The following is an 18,272-nucleotide window of genomic DNA, read 5'->3' as shown; positions in this document are numbered from 1 at the left end:
TTAAAGGCTGTCTCTGGGATCCCTGGGTGGCACAGCGGTTTGGTGCCTGCCTTTGGCCCAGGGCACGATCCTGGAGACCCGGGATCGAATCCCACGTCGGGCTCCCGGTGCATGGAGCCTGCTTCTCCCTCTGCCTATGTCTCTGCCCCTCTCTCTCTCTGTGACTATCATAAATAAATAAAAATTAAAAAAAAAAGAAAAAGGCTGCCTCATGCCTGTTTGTACTAGATGCTGCAATAGGATGGTATCTGATGTAGCATGAAGTTATTTGTCTTGTGCTTTTAAGTTTCCCTACTGGCATTTCTGCAATGTTCTGTGGAGACCTCAGATTTCCAGGTGTTGTGCCACTGAAATATATTTTAAAATCGTTGCATTATGTTATGCTGAGTAAGCCCTGGAAACTGCAAGCAAAACACATTTTCGGTACCAAAACGAGGCTAAAGAGCCACTATGGCCTTGCATCACTCTCTTCCATTTCATTCATCTTTTCTCCTGACTGCTCATCAAAAGTAAAATTTCCTAAAGGGTACATTGAGAGGAAATAATTAAGAAAAAGCTATAAGCACAGATTAGCTACAAGGATGTTCAACTCAGTGGTATTTACAAAAGTTTTCAAAAAAGGAAATAAACTAAATGTCAAAAGTAGTTCACTGACTAGTAAGCTAAGATATATTTTATAGTGGAATGCCCCTCTGCCATAACACATTATTATTTTCTTTTAAGATTGATTGATTGATTGATTGATTTATGAGAGACAGGCAGAGACATAGGCAGAGGGAGAAGCAGGCTCTCCGAGGGGGGCCCCAGGCAGGACTCAATCCCAGGACCCCTGGATCATGCCCCGAGCCAAAGGCAGACGCTCAAACATTGAGCCACCCAAGCACCCCTGCCAGCAAACATTATTACGAGTATTTGCTAATGTGGGGGTGCCTGGCTGCCTCAGTCAGTTACATGACTGTTTTGGCTCAGGTCCTGATCTCAGGGTCGTGGGATCAATCCCTGGGTCCGGCTCCCTGCTCAGTGAGGAACCTACTTTCCTTCTCCCTCTGCCCCTCTCCCCACCTCATGCTCACGCTTGCTCTCTGTCTCTCTCTCTCTCTGTGTCTCTCTCTCTCTCTCAAAGAAGTAAATCTTTAAAAAAAAAAATTTACTGATGTGTATTGCTGTTCACAGTTACATCAGCAACACAGGATAACAATATACACAGCGTAGCCAATTTTTGTATATGTAAGATAAATATACATTTTAAAAAATTCCCAAAGGATAGATACTAAATGATCTTTTCCATGTGGTGTTTTATCAGTTTTTGAATAATTCTTATTCACTAGCCTCTTATTTATATTTTCATCTATTATTTTTAGTGTTTATAATGAACACATCACTTTTGCAGTATAAAACCCCCAGATAAATTTTATTAAAAAAGAAAACTCACTCAGGCCTTTATAAACACTGACAAACACGTTACTTGCTGTGTTCTGTCAACCTGGAGAGCAAAGGAAGAGGAAATGGCTTGTACCGAATTTAATTCAAATAAGAATTTCCTGAAGGTAAGATCTTTAATGAGTTAAAAGGAGAAGGGGCCTCGGTGAAACAGTTAAGTGAAGGGAGGTGGTCAGGCGCTGACTCCTGCAGAGAGCTGAATATGCAAGGGTGGAGTGGATTTAGAGGCAGAAAATAAAAGGCTTTCTAAACCTGGCTTCCTAGGGTACAAATTGCCTTGGCCATAACTCTGGGATGCAGTCACTTAGCAAGCATGCACTGAGGATAGAGTTTTGTTTTGTTTTGTTTTGTTTTGTTTTTGAGGATAGAGTTCTGAAGAGAGAAAATAAATAGAAATTCAGATTTCAATTGTTCATTCGTTCAATTGTTCAACCATTCTCGACTGTTCACTACACAGCCAGCATTGTGCTAAGTGTCCAGCTCTGCTCTTTACTAGTTTACAATTTACTTGGAGAGAGAAAAGATGAGGATATGAAATCATCCAAGAAGCACTGGAAATGAGAAAGAAAAAACAGGCAACTTTAGTTCCATTAAAGAATAGTTGGGATTAGTGAGAAGAGGCTTTCTGAAGATTGGAATTTGCAAGTTTAAGAAAGTTTCAGGGACGAAATAGTAAATGTGAAGCGCTTTTGATTAATAACCTGATATCTCATATGTACGTATTGTCATTTCATGTCTTCATTGTCATGTCACTTCTTTAAAATTGGAGATTTAAAAAATGTGCTTCCTTTCCAGAAAACATTTAGCTCTTTTCCATTAAGAAAGGATTAGGTAGGGGCAGCCTGGGTGGCTCAGCAGTTTAGCACCTGCCTTCGGCCCAAGGCATGATCCTGGAGACCTGGGATCAAGTCCCACATTGGGCTCCCTGTGTGGAGCCTGCATCTCCCTCTGCCTGTGTCTCTGCCCCTCTCTGTGTCTCTCATAAATAAATAAATAAATAAATAAATAAAATCTTTAAAAAAAAGAAAGGATTAGGTAAAACAAAATGATTAGAATTACAAAATTTCAGAGAGGGAAGTTACGTTTTGCTATTATGTAGTCTGCAGTAGATACTGTAATTGTCTACCCAACATCTCTTCTCCCCTTGTTCCTTTCCAACTGATGCCCAGTTGGGTTCAGAGCATCAATGTACACATATTAAAACCCCCACACATTTCCCAGCCTTTCAGATGGAGTGACCATGTGACATAGTCCTGGTCAATGACATGTAAATAAAAGCCTTTGTGAGGATCTTCCAGGAGCCAGAGTTGACCCTTTTGTGCTTTCCTCTTCTTCCCTTCTTTTTCTTCTAAAAGATTTTATTTATTTGAGAGACAGAGAGAGGACAAGCAGGGGGAGGGACAGAGGAAGAGGAAGAAGCAGACCCCCCGTTGAGCAGGAAGCCCGACTTGGGGCTCAATCCCAGGACCCTGAGATCATGACCTGAGCAGAAGGCAGATGCCCAACTGACTGGGCCACCCAGGTACCCCTTTTCCCTTTGTTCTTCCTCTCAACCTAAAATACAAACAGGATGCTTAGATGTGACATCTCCTAAGTATGAGAACGAGGGCTGTCTTGAAAGCCTGTGTGCCTGATGGCATTGTGGGACTGTGAGATTAGCCTGGATTGCCTAATCCAGGCTTCTGTATGAGAAAAATGAAACCTCTAAGCCACTGGTGTTTGTTGCTAGCAGCTGAATACAATGCCTGCCTGATATATAATCTAACCCACTTATTTCACAGAGAGGAGACAAAGGTTCAAGAAAGTTCCATAAACCTGGGCAGGTTGTATCAAGTTTAGATTTTCTTACTTTGAAGGAACCGAAAACCCAATCCCAAACCTCTTTCTTTCTTTTTAAGATTTTATTTATTAGAGAGAAAGAGAGAGAGAGAGCATGAGCAAGGGGGGGGTGGCGGGTAGAGGGAGAAGGAGAAGCACACTCCCCACTGAGCAGGAAGCTCAATGCCGGGCTTGATCCCAAGACTCTGAGATCATGACCTGAGCCAAAGGCAGGTGCTTAATGGACTGAGCCATCCAGGACCCCCCAGTCCCAAACCTCTTAAACAAGAAAAAAAAGAAAAATCATTTCAGATCATTGAAGTCAGGTGGCTTCCTCCAGAGACTCAGATGATTTTTTTTTAGATTCTGGGTTTTCTTTCTCTCCATCTTTTGGCAATGCCTCCTCTGCTCCCTCCACTCCACATAGGCTCTTATCCTCTTTGTGACAAGGGGAAGCCTTATCTCACCCAGGATTAAGTTCAGAGGGAAAGAAAGAACTATTCCCTAAAGGAAAGTCACAGTTTTCAGGTAGGACTACCTGGGTAACCTGGGTTGCTCGGTCAGTTAGGCGTCTGCCTTCAGCTGTGGTCATGGTCCCAATATCCTGAGATTGAGCTCTGAGTTGAGTCAGGCTCTGCTAAGTGGGGAGCCTGATTCTCTGTCTCCCTCTATCTGCTGCTCCCCCTGCTTGTGCTTTCTCTCTCTGTCAAATAAATGGGTGGGATCTTTTATTTATTTTTTATTGTTAAGATTTATTTATTCATGAGAGACATAGAGAAAGAAGCAGAGACACAGGCAGAGGGAGAAGCAGGCTCCATGCAGGGAGCCTGACTTGGGACTCGATACCGGGTCTCCAGGATCACGCCCTGAGCTGAAGGCAGACACTCAACCACTGAGCCACTCAGGTGTCCAGGGAAGAATCTTAAAAAAAAAGAAAAGAAGAAGAAGAGTAGGACTACCTGCTGAGCATTCCAGAATTGAACATCCTAGTTGCCTCAGTGCCTAGATCTAGGACTTAGGATTCCTGTTTCCAGGTCACTTCACTCCCTACTTCACCAAGTAGCCTCTGATTCAACATAAATAGGTAGATGGAATGTCCATGAGAAAAACAGAGATTTCCTTGGATCATGTACACGATTATATACTCCTTTGGTAGCTGTTGACCAGCAAGGTATGTAAATACTGTAGAGAAAATACCCCATCTATCCAGAAGAAATAAGAATTTACTGGGTGTCATATTTATTTATTTTTTATTTTTTAAAGATTTTACTTATTTATTCGATAGAGAAAGCAAGAGTGAGAGCAAGAGTGAGAAAGCGTGAGCAGGGTGGAGAAGCAGAGGGAGAGGAAGAAGCAGACTCCCCACTGAGCAGGGACCCAGATTCTGGGATATGACCTGAGCTGAAGGTACATGCTTAACCCGCTGCACCACCCGGGGCGTCCCTGGGCATCACATTCAGAGATGGCCCTCAGCCCTGTAGACCAAGTTGGATTTGGGGCTTGGGATGACCTGCTCATGAACTGTGATACAGATTACATTTTCCTCTTTGTTTCTTGACAGAAGCCGACTAGAGCAGCTCTGCATAGGCTCTTTTCTCGTGTTTTTCTCTTGCTGAATGTTTCTTTCTGAATTTCCCTTTATCATATTCCTCCTGCACCCAAAGAAGGTACTGATTTAATAACTGCAAAGGGCAGGGGTGCTTGGCTGGATCAGCTGGGAGAACATGCAGCTCTTGCTTTCGGAGTGGTGAGTTTGAGCCCCACTTTGGGTGTAGACATTACTTAAATAAATAAACTAACTAACTATAATGGGCAGACCAGCTACTTGTTCCTTGTGATTCTAGTTCAGATGGTCAGGGATGAGTTCAGAGTTCCCTCTGTCAATTTTGTACCTGGTTTTTAAATGCTTTGGTCCTCAGTCCAGGCCTTACAGAATAAACCTCAGGTCCGTTATTACCCAAGACTTCCATGAATGGAAGGTTTGCAAATTGATCCTCTTTAAAGATATTATGACTGCTTTTTAACTCTACAAGCCTTTTTTTTTTTCTTTTTTGGAAGAATTGTTGGTCTTTAGGATTCCTGAAATTCTTCCATATGCAGTTACTATGAAAATAAGCATTTAAAGGCTTATATATTAATGCTCAAGTATATTTGGAGTGAATACCATGAACGCTTGCTCATGTAGATTTGTTTCTTATCAATTTACTCTTTCCCTGAGTTTCAGCATGTTATGTTTACTTGGATTTCCTACTGGTAAACACTAAATCTAGGATAATTTCTTTTCTGGTTAGAGTTTTTGCTGCTCCACGTAACAAAGTATAAAGTCTCTTGGGTGTTTCATATTTAAGTAGTGTTTGCTTCTCTGTTAAGCATTTTTTTTTTTTTTTAGCACGTTAAGCAGTTGGACTCCAACAATGAAGAATCTGTTGGCGGATGTTTCAAACTTCTCTCACTATCTCCTTTTTTTTTTTTTTTTTTTGAGTATTCTCATATTTTTTTCTCTCTCTCAACATTTAAGCAATTTCTGAGTTCTTTTGGTTCTACTTCCACAATGTCTTGCACATACAACTTTTCAGCCTTGACCCTTCAGGGCCTCATTGGCCTCTCTTTTCTAGGCTCATGGGCTCTCTTTCTAGGCTTTCAGCTGCCAATTTATTCTCCACTCTGCTGTCTCTGTTACTTTCTTAAAATACAGCTCTGGTCAGGTCATCTCCCTCCTTCAAAACCGTCAATAGGGATCCCTGGGTGGCACAGCGGTTTGACGCCTGCCTTTGGCCCAGGGCGTGATCCCGGAGACCAGGGATCGAGTCCCACATCGGGCTCCCGGTGCATGGAGCCTGCTTCTCCCTCTGCCTATGTCTCTGCCTCTCTCTCTCTCTCTCTCTCTGTGTGTGTGTGACTATCATAAATAAATAAAAATTAAAAAAAAATTTTAAAAAACCGTCAATAGCTCCCCAGTGCTTATAGGATAAGGATTTTAAGGATAAAATCCTTATTTGTGGCCCCTCACCCCTATCCTTGTCTTTTTTCTTTAAAGATTTTATTTATTTATTCATGAGAGACACAGAGAGAGAGGCAGAGACATAGGCAGAGGGAGAGAAGCAAGATCCCTGATGGAGGACTGGATCCTAGGACTCTGGGATCACAACCTGAGCCAAAGGCTCAACCACTGAGCCACCCAGGAGCCCCTCTACTTAACTTTCTAGTTTCTTCTTTCATTCTATTAATCTCCATACCAGATGTCAAATTCCTAGTATGATATCAACAAATGGCATATTAGAGAGTTTGTTTCATTCTGTGTGGGTGCTAAAGTAATGTGCTCAAAGTCAGTTATGTTATTTAAGGCAAGGATGTGTTTGTTTGTTTGTTTGTTTGTTTGTGTTTTTGACCTTGTCAGAGACTATACAACTTAGTGTTCATAATATATTAGAGAGAGATCCATGAACTGGAATTCATTGTTATGATCCTTCTACCAACATTTTGGATGAAATGCTCTTGGAAGGGTTCAGGATGAATTCACAGATGTAAAATCTGAGCTGGACTCTGAAAGATAAACAGGATTTTTGTGGGTTGAGAAGCTGAATGAATACATAAATGAATATTGTTTCTAAGCCTCATGTTTTATAATTAGGTTCTAACAGATGTGGGTAGAGCCCTTGCATGCCTCTTCCCATGTTTGGAGCAGTCCTCATTTCCTTATTCAGCTGAAACAAATTCTTCTCAGGTGGAACATGTTATTTCTAAAGTCAGTCTAGTTTATCCAGTAACTTCTACTTAGCCCTTCAGTTCTGGGCTTAGTTGTGGATGACCAATTCAACTATTTTATCATTACGTCCTTAACCTAAGTATTTAGACATTATCCTCAGCAAAGCTGAAAAAAAAAGACACTCAATGTTTCTTTGACTATCCACTGACAAAGTCCAATGAAGCCCAGGTATTTCTTGGAATATTTGTATCAACACATAATAACTGTGATGTTTCACAATGTAAACATTTGTATGTCAGGACTTTGCCCTGCAACTGTCTAGCCTCTCTTAACCACTGTAGGAAATTGTGGTTGGAGTGAAGAGAAATCAGCTGTGGGGGTATAGTGGGCGGAGAAGAAAGTGATGTGTGTTAGATGGCATTCCTTCCTCTTCCCCTCTATCAGCTTACTAATAAAGCAAAAATAACTGATTTCTTGTACCTGTACAAAACTCTAGCATAGCGTCCGTCACGGTGCGTGTGTTTGTTTAAAGGTCATCTCCCACATCAGGCTGAGAGTTGGCTTCTTATATTCATCTTTGCAAAATCTTTGTATTTCCTGCACCTACTGTAGTTTCTAGAGCCCTTTTGTGGAAAGAGGGAAGAATGGATTTGCTTCACATAGAATGCTTTTTCATCTTCTCTGGGTTGTGGATTTTGTTTTTGTTTTGCTCAGAAATCTTACAAAGGTTAAAGACTTTCATCCTATGTAGTTTTTGAAATAATTTTTTTAAGATATTATTTTTTAGTAATCTCTACACCCAACTAGGGCTCAAACTCACAACCCTGACATCAAGAGTCTCTTGCAGGGTGCCGGGGTGGTTCAGTTGGTTAAGCTCCAACTCTTGATTTTGTCTCAGGTCATGATTTTAGGGTGCTAAGACTGAGCCCTGCATCAGTGTGGAGTCTGCTTGTCTCTCTCTGCTCTTCCTCCTACTCTCTCCCTTTCTTAAATAAATAAGATCTTTAAAAAAGGATTTATTTGCTTATTTAAGAGAGTGAGAGCACGGAGTGAGGGGCAGAGAGAGAGGGAGAGAGAGGACCTCAAGCAGACTCCCTGCTGAGCACAGAGCCTGACACAGGGCTGGATCCAATGACCCTAGATCACAACCCAAGCCAAAACCAAGAGTCAGATTGGATGATGCTTAGCCGAGCTACCTAGGCGCCCCTGTAAAAACCATTCATACTCTTGGACAAACTAATATCACAGCTGAGGTGGGGCTACTAGGTTATTCATATTATGATTAGATGTGGAAAGAGTATCTTAGCAAACGTGATGGTGTCAAAGCCAATGTGAATGAGGACTTGAATGCAGTTTGCATAAGTCCAGTCTGCTTACTGTTGGGATGACCTCGAGTTTTTTCTTTCCTTTCTTGGTTTAATGGGCTCAGGGGTTTCTATCTTCCCATTAAGATTTCTCCTACCTCATCTACCCTTTGATTTTTCTCTGGCATTTATCTCTTTTTGCCACTGTTCACCAGGTTCTCCCAGTTCAAGATGATTGTTCTCTCAGGACTTGCAATTATTCTAGATCTTGAGAGACTGAACTGGTCTCTGTAAGATTTCAGATGACATCTCTGACTCAGACCCAGTCATAAAGTACAGAAGTACTTCAAAGTGAATTAGATGCCTGATTATCAGATTTCAGCAGTGAAAGATGTAAGGAGTGAGAATGTTCTAAATCCAATGGCAAAACTAAAAAAACTAATTTCGCCTTCAGAAATATTTGCAAGAACATGTTCTAAGGGTGAAAACTGACACATAATCATAATCAAATAAGGCTTTGTTTACAATTTCAGCACAAATGTAGTCATTGCCATTTCCCACCCCTATCAATTCTCCATTATTATTAAGGAGTGCTCCCAAGGTGGAGCAAAGAAAATTTTCAGTCTAAGCTTTTTTTTCCATGACTTGAATTGCTCTGGAAATTTTCCTTTCAGATTTTGTGTTTGTTTAGCAGGTTCTTTACAATATACATGTGACCAAAATTATTTTAACAGCCTTAATTGTATTACAATGACAAAGATTATCTTGTGACAACACATTCCTCTGTTCTGTATGAGTTTATTTAATTCCTTTTCAGTGGTTGATATTTGAACCTCTTTCATTTACAGTAGATCCAGCAACACAATTCACTAAGTGCCTAAACAGGTCCAGGAGGGGTTAAAGAACTCACCACCAATATAAAAACTGACATTCTATTGCATAATCTATACAACCTTGTAGTTGAATCTGGGTTCTTGTGAAATTTTAATCAAGTAACTTGGGAATGTGATATGATGATTGGGAAGCAATATAAAGGAATTCTACAAACTACTAAATCTGCTTTACGTTTTGCCCCATAATCCTATTGTAATTTTTAATGAGAGGAAATTTCCAAATTTTACATGCTTAAAGCTTTACCTTTTATTGTGCACGAAGTTTTATGAAGGTGTATACTTGGGTGATGGGTGGCTTTTGAAATATAACAGGAGGTCTTTCAACCATTGAATAAAAGGGGAAGCACAGAGACACTAATGACTACAGAGGGAAATATCCTTGGGACTGGGGGTAACATATAATTTACTAAAGACATAATCAGATAGTTATTTTTGGTAACCCCAAATATCATGCGGGTTATATCATATTTTGTGATTAGAGCAGAGCAAACATGTTTACAAATGAATTTATGTTTTTAGTCACTGCAATTTTAAGGATAATATGAAATCTAGGTCTCTGCTGTTGCAAAGATGAAAACCATCCATCTAAACAGTTTTTCAGGGATGCCTCGGTGGCTCAGTGGTTGAGGATCTGCCTTCAGCACACGTCATGATCCCAGGGTCCTGGTCCCAGAAGCAGGAAGCCTGCTTCTCCCTCTGCCTATGTGTCTGCCTCTCTCTTTGTGTCTTTCATGAATAAACAAATAAGATCTTAAAAAAAATAAAGTTTTTCAAAAAATGCATTTTTGTAAAAGGAAATGAGAAGGACACTGACTTTTCAAATATCCAGGAGATATAATTACTGGTTGATGCAATCAAATGATGGGGGCGGGGTGGGGATTTGAGCCCAAAGAATCCATCTAGGAGAATTCACAGTCTAGGTCAAGTCACACTTGGGGGGGCCCCCCCTCTTAACTCCGTTTACCAAATCAGGGGAAATCTGATTAACATAAACAACAAAGCACTCATACTGGGGGAAAAGGGCAGAAAAGTGTTGAGGGAAAGGGGAAGGAAGAGGCCTTGCCAATTCTTGACTTGCTAATGAGGGTCAGAACAGTACTGGGGATTTCCTATACCCCAAATTTGTTGAATGATTGCATAGGTCTGGGGAAAAGGGATATGTTCAGAGTGATATATCCAACTCTTCAGTATTGGGGTTCTGCATAGTAAATTACAATTTCCTCTCCTCACATCTTCTATTGACTAATGGAGGAGTGGGGGAGGTCTCCAATAGGTGTTTGCTCCAATTCAAATGCTTTGGCCCAGGCCTTAGCCTGTTGGGCAATTTGGGTTTGAATCTTCCTCTCTCAAATGAATGGGGTTCTTACCACTTATGAAGGGACTTCCCTTGGGACTTGTTGCAACAGCAGACAGTGGCAATGGAGACTTGACAGTAGTTTCCTGTTCTGCTTTGCCATATTGGGGTGGCTCTGAAAATCTTTCTTACCTCTGACAGGAAGAAAATGTTCACAGGGTTGATTCATTACTGCACAGAATGCAATGAAGATAATTGGGCAACCTGAATCAGATGTTCAGATGGGAAGATAGGGAGACTGATGACACAAGTTTAAATTCTAGGTCTGCAGGTAAAGCTTTGCAAAGAGCCCCACCCCAGAGACACCTGCACTGGGCCCTCCTTTGGCTGAGAGTTTTCCCCCATCTCCAGGAGTCCAGATGAACTACCCAAATCCCTGTGGAAAAGGCTCTAAAAATTGTGTATATATGTATGTCACACAAACACACACACACAAACACACAAAAGAGTAATTTTTATGATTTGTAACTATCTTTGTAGATAAAATAACAAAACCAAAACCAAATCTAATAACTTTAAAGCGTTGCCCAGTGATTGCTGGCATCAGTATTCCACACAAGATTAAAATTATTTCCCAAGATGCATACCCTGCAATTGATATTTTAATAACTTGATTAAAATTTTCTCAGAAGTCTATTAGAGTCAGGAAACGGTCTGCGGTGTAGGTGAGGATTTTCAGTTTTTGCAACGGAAACTTTTGGCCCCATGAACAGAATAGCAAAAACTCAATTAAATGTGTTTTTCCTCCATCCTTGCCTAATCCAAAGGTAAAAAAATGAAACTGGTCTGGAAGAGTGGTGTTTAGGTTTGCCTTTTTTTTTTTTTAATTTTTTCGTTTTTCCTCTAGAACAGCCAGGTGGATTCATACCATCCAATTTTTAAATAGCCTCTTATCTCCTACCCCGATGAAACTCGGCCACCCAGCACAATCAGAAAGTTGTGTTTTTGTTTTGTTTTGCATTTTCAGCCTCGACAGGATGGGGGAGGGGAGGCAAACAAGGGGGAGGGCGAAGGACGGAGAAGGTGCTTTAATTAAAAACAAGCAATAACTCGAGGATTTTAGATGCGGTCTGTCATTTCCTCATCAAGAAGCGAATTTGGTCGTCCTCCGGCCCACTCGGGGAGGCCGTCCTGGGAGAGCCGCGCGGGGCCGGAGGCCGTCCCGGGCGCGCGACTCCGCCCCCCGCGAGCCCCCGAGCCAGCGCGCCCCGCCGGCCCGGCCCGGCCCTGGGGTCCCCCGTCTTCTCCCCGCAGCCCTCGCGGCTCCCTGGGGGCCGCCTCCCCCGGCGCTCAGCTCGGCGCTGGGCCGGCCGCCACCAGGTCGGCGCAAATACCTCTTCCCTCCCCGGGGCCCCAGGCGCGGACACCTCCCTGCCTCCCTCCCTGCTGGCGGGGCCCTTTCCCGGCTGGGAAACAGCAGCCGCGGCCGCGGCGGCAGGAAGCGAAGCCCTTGTTGATGCTGTTCCGTGGCGCGCCTCCCCGCCCTCCGGCGGCCGCCCTCGCTCTTCCAGGCTGCGGGGCGCCCCCCTCCGCGCCTGCGCAGTGCCCCGCGGGGGGCGGGGCTCAGATTCCTGTCAGCGGCGGCGGCGGTGGCGGCGACCGTCAGTTTTCGCTGAGGAGAAGCACGAAACGGACCCGTTGGCTCTCCCCCCCTCCCTGTCCCCGCCCTGAACCCCCCTCCTGGCTCGCCGGGAACCAGCCCCCGTGGAGTTTTCCCCTCCGCCTCGCTGCCGTTTCCTCGGTCCTCGGCCCGGTGGAAGTCCCTGCCCTCGAGGAGGAGGCAGCCGCAGCCGCCCTCGCGTCGCCGCCCCCGGATCGGTGCCCGCGGTCCCGGAGAGGAGGTGCCGCCGCCACCGCCGCTCCCCCGCCCTCCCGCTGCCCTCGGGCCGGGCTGGGTCGAGCTGCGATGCCCTCGGACTTCATCTCCTTGCTCAGCGCGGACCTAGACCTGGAATCGCCCAAGTCCCTGTACTCGCGAGGTGAGTCAGGCTGGGGGCTGGGGCGTGGGGGCGGGGAGGCGCGGCCCGCGGAGCCCGGGGGGTCCCCGTCGGGGGCGGGGGGGCCCCGCGCGGCTCGGGGCCTGCGGGGGGGGCGGGGAGAGGCCGGCGGGGTCGGGCGGTGGCGGAGTGGCGGCCCCTCCCCCGCGGACCGCCGGCCCCGGGTCTCTGCGGCACGCGCCGCTCCGAGCCCCCCCGCCGCCCGCGGGCCCGGCCCCGGCCCCGGCCCCGGCCCCGCCACACAGTCGGAGCTGCCGGCCCGGCCCCCCCCCCCGCTCGGGGACCCCCCGCCCCCCCGGCCTGGGCCGAGCGGTGCGCCGCGGCCCCTCTCAGCGGGACCCTCCGCCGCCGCAAAGTTGCCCCCGCACGCGCTGCGCGGCCCGAGGCGGTTCCGAGGGCAGGGGCACCATTTTCCCCCCCTCCGGGTTGTTTGCGCGGCGGCGTCCTACCCCCCGCTCGCTCCGGCCTAGTCCACTCCCTCCCGGTGCTGGGACGGCCCCCCTCGACCAGGCGTTCTCCCTTTCCTCGTCATCTTCTTGCTGGAAAGGGCCCGAATTTTCTGTTTTCTGTTTTTTTTTTTTTTTTTCCTTCCTACCTCTGTGGCCTTCTCATGACTTACACCTCTGTCTTTTACAAAAGATAGGGGTGCTCGCTCGCTCGCTCGCTCTCTCTCTGGATCTAGTTTTATTCCTCTCCTGTCCCAGGGGTACCGGCTCGGGCACTGACGCTGTCCTTTGAGAATTTTCTCTTTGGTTGCCGTGTTCCAGGGCTGCAGGAATGGGGCACCCTTAACAGGCGATTTCACATCTTCTATAAACTCTTTCGGCGAAGGCCTAAAGGGGATTCCCGGGATCCACGATATTAGCACTCGAGTCGATCTCTGCGGGGTTTAAATTCCTATGCTGGGCACCGCAAGAATGTGTTAGAACAGGTTTCCCCCGTTGCAAGGGGCACCAAACCAAAATGCTCCCGCTGCACTCTTCACCACTTTTTTTTTTTTTTTTAAACCACCGGGAGGGGCAAAAGACAAAACTGGGTTATTAGCTATTCATTTCACCATATTAAAAAAAATATATGTGTGCCGTTGCGAACCTCCTTCCTGAGAAATCCAGCATTTCTTCGGTTTTGGTGTGATGTATCCATCCGCTGACTCTACACCCCCCCCCCCCCCAGGGGTACTTACTTGAGCGTCACGTCAGTAAATGTAAATTGTTTAAGTGAATCGGAGTGAGATGGCTCACCCTGGAAGGTACTGGACTTTACAGACTGACGATTGGGTTTGTACAGAGAGTCCTACTTAGTAACCGTGGCCATTGTCTGTTGCTCTGATGACTTTAGTTGGCAGTCACAAATCCCGTAGGATGTTTATCAGGCCGCGTACCTGAAGTAGTTTGGAAATATTGTAGTTTAGAGCGTCAGAAGAAAAAGATGCTATCAAGCGATGATTCTTAGAAGAGGGCTAAAGTGGTATTACAATTGGGTGCTAAAAATAGGCAAGACATTAACACCATTTGTGCAGTAATCATCAGATAATTTTCCATGAAACAAATGCTTTATGAAAAATCTAAGTTTAGCATAGAGACCAATGTAGAGGCAATTCAGCCTTCTTTTAGAGAGTATATTCACAGATAGGAGCTTTAGCTCTTAAAAATACATGGCAGTTATGTAAGAGATGTATGCTACCCTTGCCTTTTTTCTTTTTCAAGTCATTCAGCATAAAAAGTACTTAATGCTTTTTGTGTTTTTCAGATTCTCTGAAGTTACACCCATCACAGAATTTTCATAGAGCTGGACTATTGGAAGGTCAGCAAAGTACCATTTTAAAGCATATTGTGTGAGTATGCAAAGGCTTTCTCTGAAATGGAGTTTAAGTGAGAAAGTGTGAAACTTTGCAAACTCATACAATGTAATTTTCTCCTAAAGAGCCTGATCCTTCTTTTAGAGCAGCTGAATGTTTCAGTGGATTTTGTTGCTGTGTTTGATGTGCTTGTTAGCTTATTGTATCTGCTTTGAGAAGCTTTGAAACCCCCCCCCCCCCCACAAAATCATTAAAAATTATGTGTTGGGTGTTCTACTTTGGAATTCCAGATCTTAATTCTAGCTTTTTATAAACTGAATATGAAAAGGCTCAAACATTATGATCATGAATACAACTGAAAGAGTGACACCAAACACATACTTAGTTTGAAAATTCAGAATTTAGAATTTTTATATATTGAGCATTTCAAAACAGCATGTTAATTATTTATTACAAAAGCGATGTTATTATTGTTGAATTATTTTTAAGGATAAGAAAAGCCAAGTGACAGAGATGATGCCTGAACTATGCTTAGAAAAAAAGAGTTTGAGAAAGTTCTGGAAATGTTAATAGAAGGTGTAGAATTTAAACAGCTCATAATTACTTTAGAAAACGTTATATTGAAAAAATGGGAAAACTGTTGTTTTTAGCATTTTAAGACAAAAAATACCTTTTTTTGTATTTTCATAGGGCTTTTTAAATAAATTTTTTTAGTTTATTTATTTATTTTTTAAGTAATCTCTACACCCAGTGTGGGGTTCAGACTCACCACTCCTTGGATCAAGAGTTGCATGCTTTTCTGACTGAGCCAGCCGGGGTGGGGTGGGGTGGGGTGGGGGTGTCCCTGTGCTTTGAGGTTTTTGAGGTGGTTTTACATATATCCTCTTTGAATTTTGTAATCCTGCAGTTGGACAGCAAGGATATTTATTTTCCCATTATAGAGATGAGTAACCTGAGGCTGAAATTAATAAAAGTCACACGATAGCAGAAATAATGCTTTTTGTGTTTTAGCTGGAATTCTATATCCAAAGCCAAGCTGTCACTGTAAAATATATATGTAACCAGTAACTTAAACATTTTGTGGTCCACTTAAAAAAAGCTCTAAATATTTATTTATTTATTTTTTTTTTTAAATTTTTATTTATTTATGATAGTCACACACAGAGAGAGAGAGAGAGGCAGAGACACAGGCAGAGGGAGAAGCAGGCTCCATGCACCGGGAGCCTGACGTGGGATTCAATCCCGGTTCTCCAGGATCGCGCCCTGGGCCAAAGGCAGGCGCCAAACCGCTGCGCCACCCAAGGATCCCAGCTCTAAATATTTAAGTTTGATTTTAGATGCTTGCCTTCCATATGGTAGTCTGACATAGTGCTGGGGAAGAGTTGGTTTTGTAATTGAGCTTGAGTTTGAATAGTAATTTAGTTATTAATAAACTCTGTGGCCTTGGGCAGGTGATTTCACCTCTCTAAACTTTAATATTCTTTCTATAAAAATGTATATAATTTCTTAAATTTAGTGAGGTAATATGTATGAAAATGCCTAGTGTAGTGTCTGGCTTAATAAATGTTGGTCTTTTCCTTTAGTTATCAGCTAACTTGTTTTAACTATAATATAGAACATATAAAATGTTTTCTAACTATTAATTGTATTTATACTTATCAGAAGCCCATTGACAGATATTAGTATAAAAATCAACTACAATTTGAGGCAAGAAATTTTATGTTTCTTGGTGAAGCAGATTTCCGTTTTTTATTCATATTGTTCCATTTGTGACTGTGCTGTAGATTTATATTTGTCTCTACAAAGCCATCCATTTTCTGGGCAGCAGACCAGAGAGTATCATAATCGTAGAGATTATCAGGGAGGAGAAAGATATGGGGGAAAAAAGTGTTAATTATTTCTGGAAATATTTTTAACAAGTCAGGGGAAATGCAGACAGCCATTTAATATGTTTATTTACATGTATGTGCTTCAATACTTTAATTATTAAATTTTTATTTTGGATGAGAAGATAATTTTTTTGAAGTGATACCATCCTTTCATTGGTTATATATGTTGTAAAATGTATCGATATCAACTATCATTTTCTGTCTTTGATACAGAGAGTCATAAGAAAGTTTATGTAATGAAAGTATTTAATATATGCAATCTACTTCTGTTTGAATCTTTTATTATGGACATTTTAAAGAACATACAATAGTAGAGAATGAAATAATGAGCCCTCATATGCCTATCACCAAGTTTTTAACAATTCTCAGTGCATGCCTAATCTTGTTTCTTTTATCCTCTCCCTTTCCCCAAGCAGTATTTTTTTTTTTTAAGATTTATTTATTTATATATTTAAGAGAGAGAGTGTGAGTGGGCACACAGAGGGAGAGGGAGATGCAGACTCCCCACTGAGCAGGGAGCCCATGGGGCTAGATCCCAGGACCATGGGATCATGACCTGAGCCTAAGCAGAGGCTTAACTGACTGAGCCACCCAGGTGCCCCATGCTGTATTATTTTAAAACAAATATCAGACATCAAGTCATTTCATATATACATACTTTTATATTGTAGTGATACTTCTTTATTACTTTTTTTAAAAAGATATTATTTACTTATTCATAAGAGACACTGAGAGAGAGGCAGAGACACAGGCAGAGAGAGAAGCATTCTCCCCGCAGGGATCCCCATGCAGGATCCCAGGAACCTGAGTGGCTCATGATTGAGCATCTGCCTTTGGCTCCGGTCGTGATCCTGGGGTCCTGAGATAGAGTCTTGCATCAGGCTCTCTGTAGGGAAACTGCTTCTTCCTCTGCCTGTGTCTCTGCCTCTCTGTGTCTCTCATGAATAAATAAATAAAATCTTAAAAAAAAAAATACCGTAATTTAGAGGTGCCTGGGTGGCTCAGTCAGTTAAGTGTCTGCTTTCTGCTCGGGTCACAATCTCAGGGTCCTGGGACCGAGCCACATGTCAGGTTCTGCTCAGCAGGGAGTCTAATTCTCCTTCTCCATCTTTCCTTCCCCCCATGCTCATGTGCACTCTCTCTCAAATAACTAAATAAAATCTAAATATATATATATATATATATATATATATATATATATATATATATATATACATACAGCATTTAATCCAGGAAATACATATTCTGATTTATTTCAGTAGTCTCCTCTTCCTGCCCTCTTTTTAAGATACACTTCTGCTGGAGGCTACTGCTTCTAGTTATAATGTACCTTGTAATCTGTGTTAAAATTGTAGGTCATACATCAAACTTGGGTTCAAATCCTTGTTTCAGCATTTGTGCTTGACCTTGGCTTACTCACTTAATCTTTTGTGCTTCAATTTTCTCATCTTTAAATGGAGGCAATCATACTATCTTCATCATGGGTTGCTGTGAAGAGTATTTAAGGCAAATTCATGTGTAAGCATTTAACCTAGCGCATAGTGCTCAATAAATATTAGCTAAATTAATAATTCTAAACAACAACCACTTACTTGGCATTTACTGTGTGTCAAGAACTTTATAAATATGAACTCAATGAATTCTCTTAACTCTTCAAGATGGTTATTATTATCCAGTTTTACAGATGAGGGTGCTAAGGCATGAGAAGGTTCAGTAACTCACCCAGAGTCACACAGCTGGTAAATTGTAGCCGAGATTTCAACACCAGTATTCTCACTGTAGTCTCTGTTCCTAACTATTATACTATACGGACTTCCTGTGTTATGTAAGTATTTTCTAATCATATATATGCATACTTTCTGTCAGTAGTCTAGATTTCCATTTACTAGTAAATCCAACCCTGAGTGAGGACAATTTAATTACTATCCTATAATTTGTCAAATTTTTATAGAATATATTTTTTCCAATTTTAAATTCTCTCTTAGGAAAACCAGGTTGGAAAACTTGCAGTTTAGTGTTATTGACCTTTAAAAATAGATTCAAGGGATACCTGGGTGGCTCAGTCTTTTAAGC

At 42.8% G+C, this 18,272-nt stretch overlaps 1 protein-coding gene across 3 annotated transcripts in view; it reads left to right on the top strand.

Moving 5' to 3' along the window:
- The first annotated feature begins 11,519 nt into the window (after positions 1-11,519).
- The window catches only part of NFAT5 (nuclear factor of activated T cells 5), a 119,050-nt gene continuing 112,297 nt past the window's right edge, over positions 11,520-18,272 (top strand). The window contains exons 1-2 of one of the 3 annotated variants that reach the window (XM_041769856.1): positions 11,520-12,494; positions 14,262-14,315. In XM_041769856.1, coding sequence (XP_041625790.1) covers positions 11,579-12,494; positions 14,262-14,315 — 970 coding nt within the window. In that variant the 5' untranslated portion in view covers positions 11,520-11,578. The remainder of the gene's footprint in view (positions 12,495-14,261; positions 14,316-18,272) is intronic. The other 2 variants (XM_041769854.1, XM_041769857.1) reach the window with 2 other exon arrangements.

Source organism: Vulpes lagopus, chromosome 10 (assembly GCF_018345385.1).
Source record: "Vulpes lagopus strain Blue_001 chromosome 10, ASM1834538v1, whole genome shotgun sequence".
In the NCBI taxonomy this organism is placed as follows: domain Eukaryota; kingdom Metazoa; phylum Chordata; class Mammalia; order Carnivora; family Canidae; genus Vulpes; species Vulpes lagopus.
This window is presented reverse-complemented; position numbering and strand designations above follow the sequence as displayed.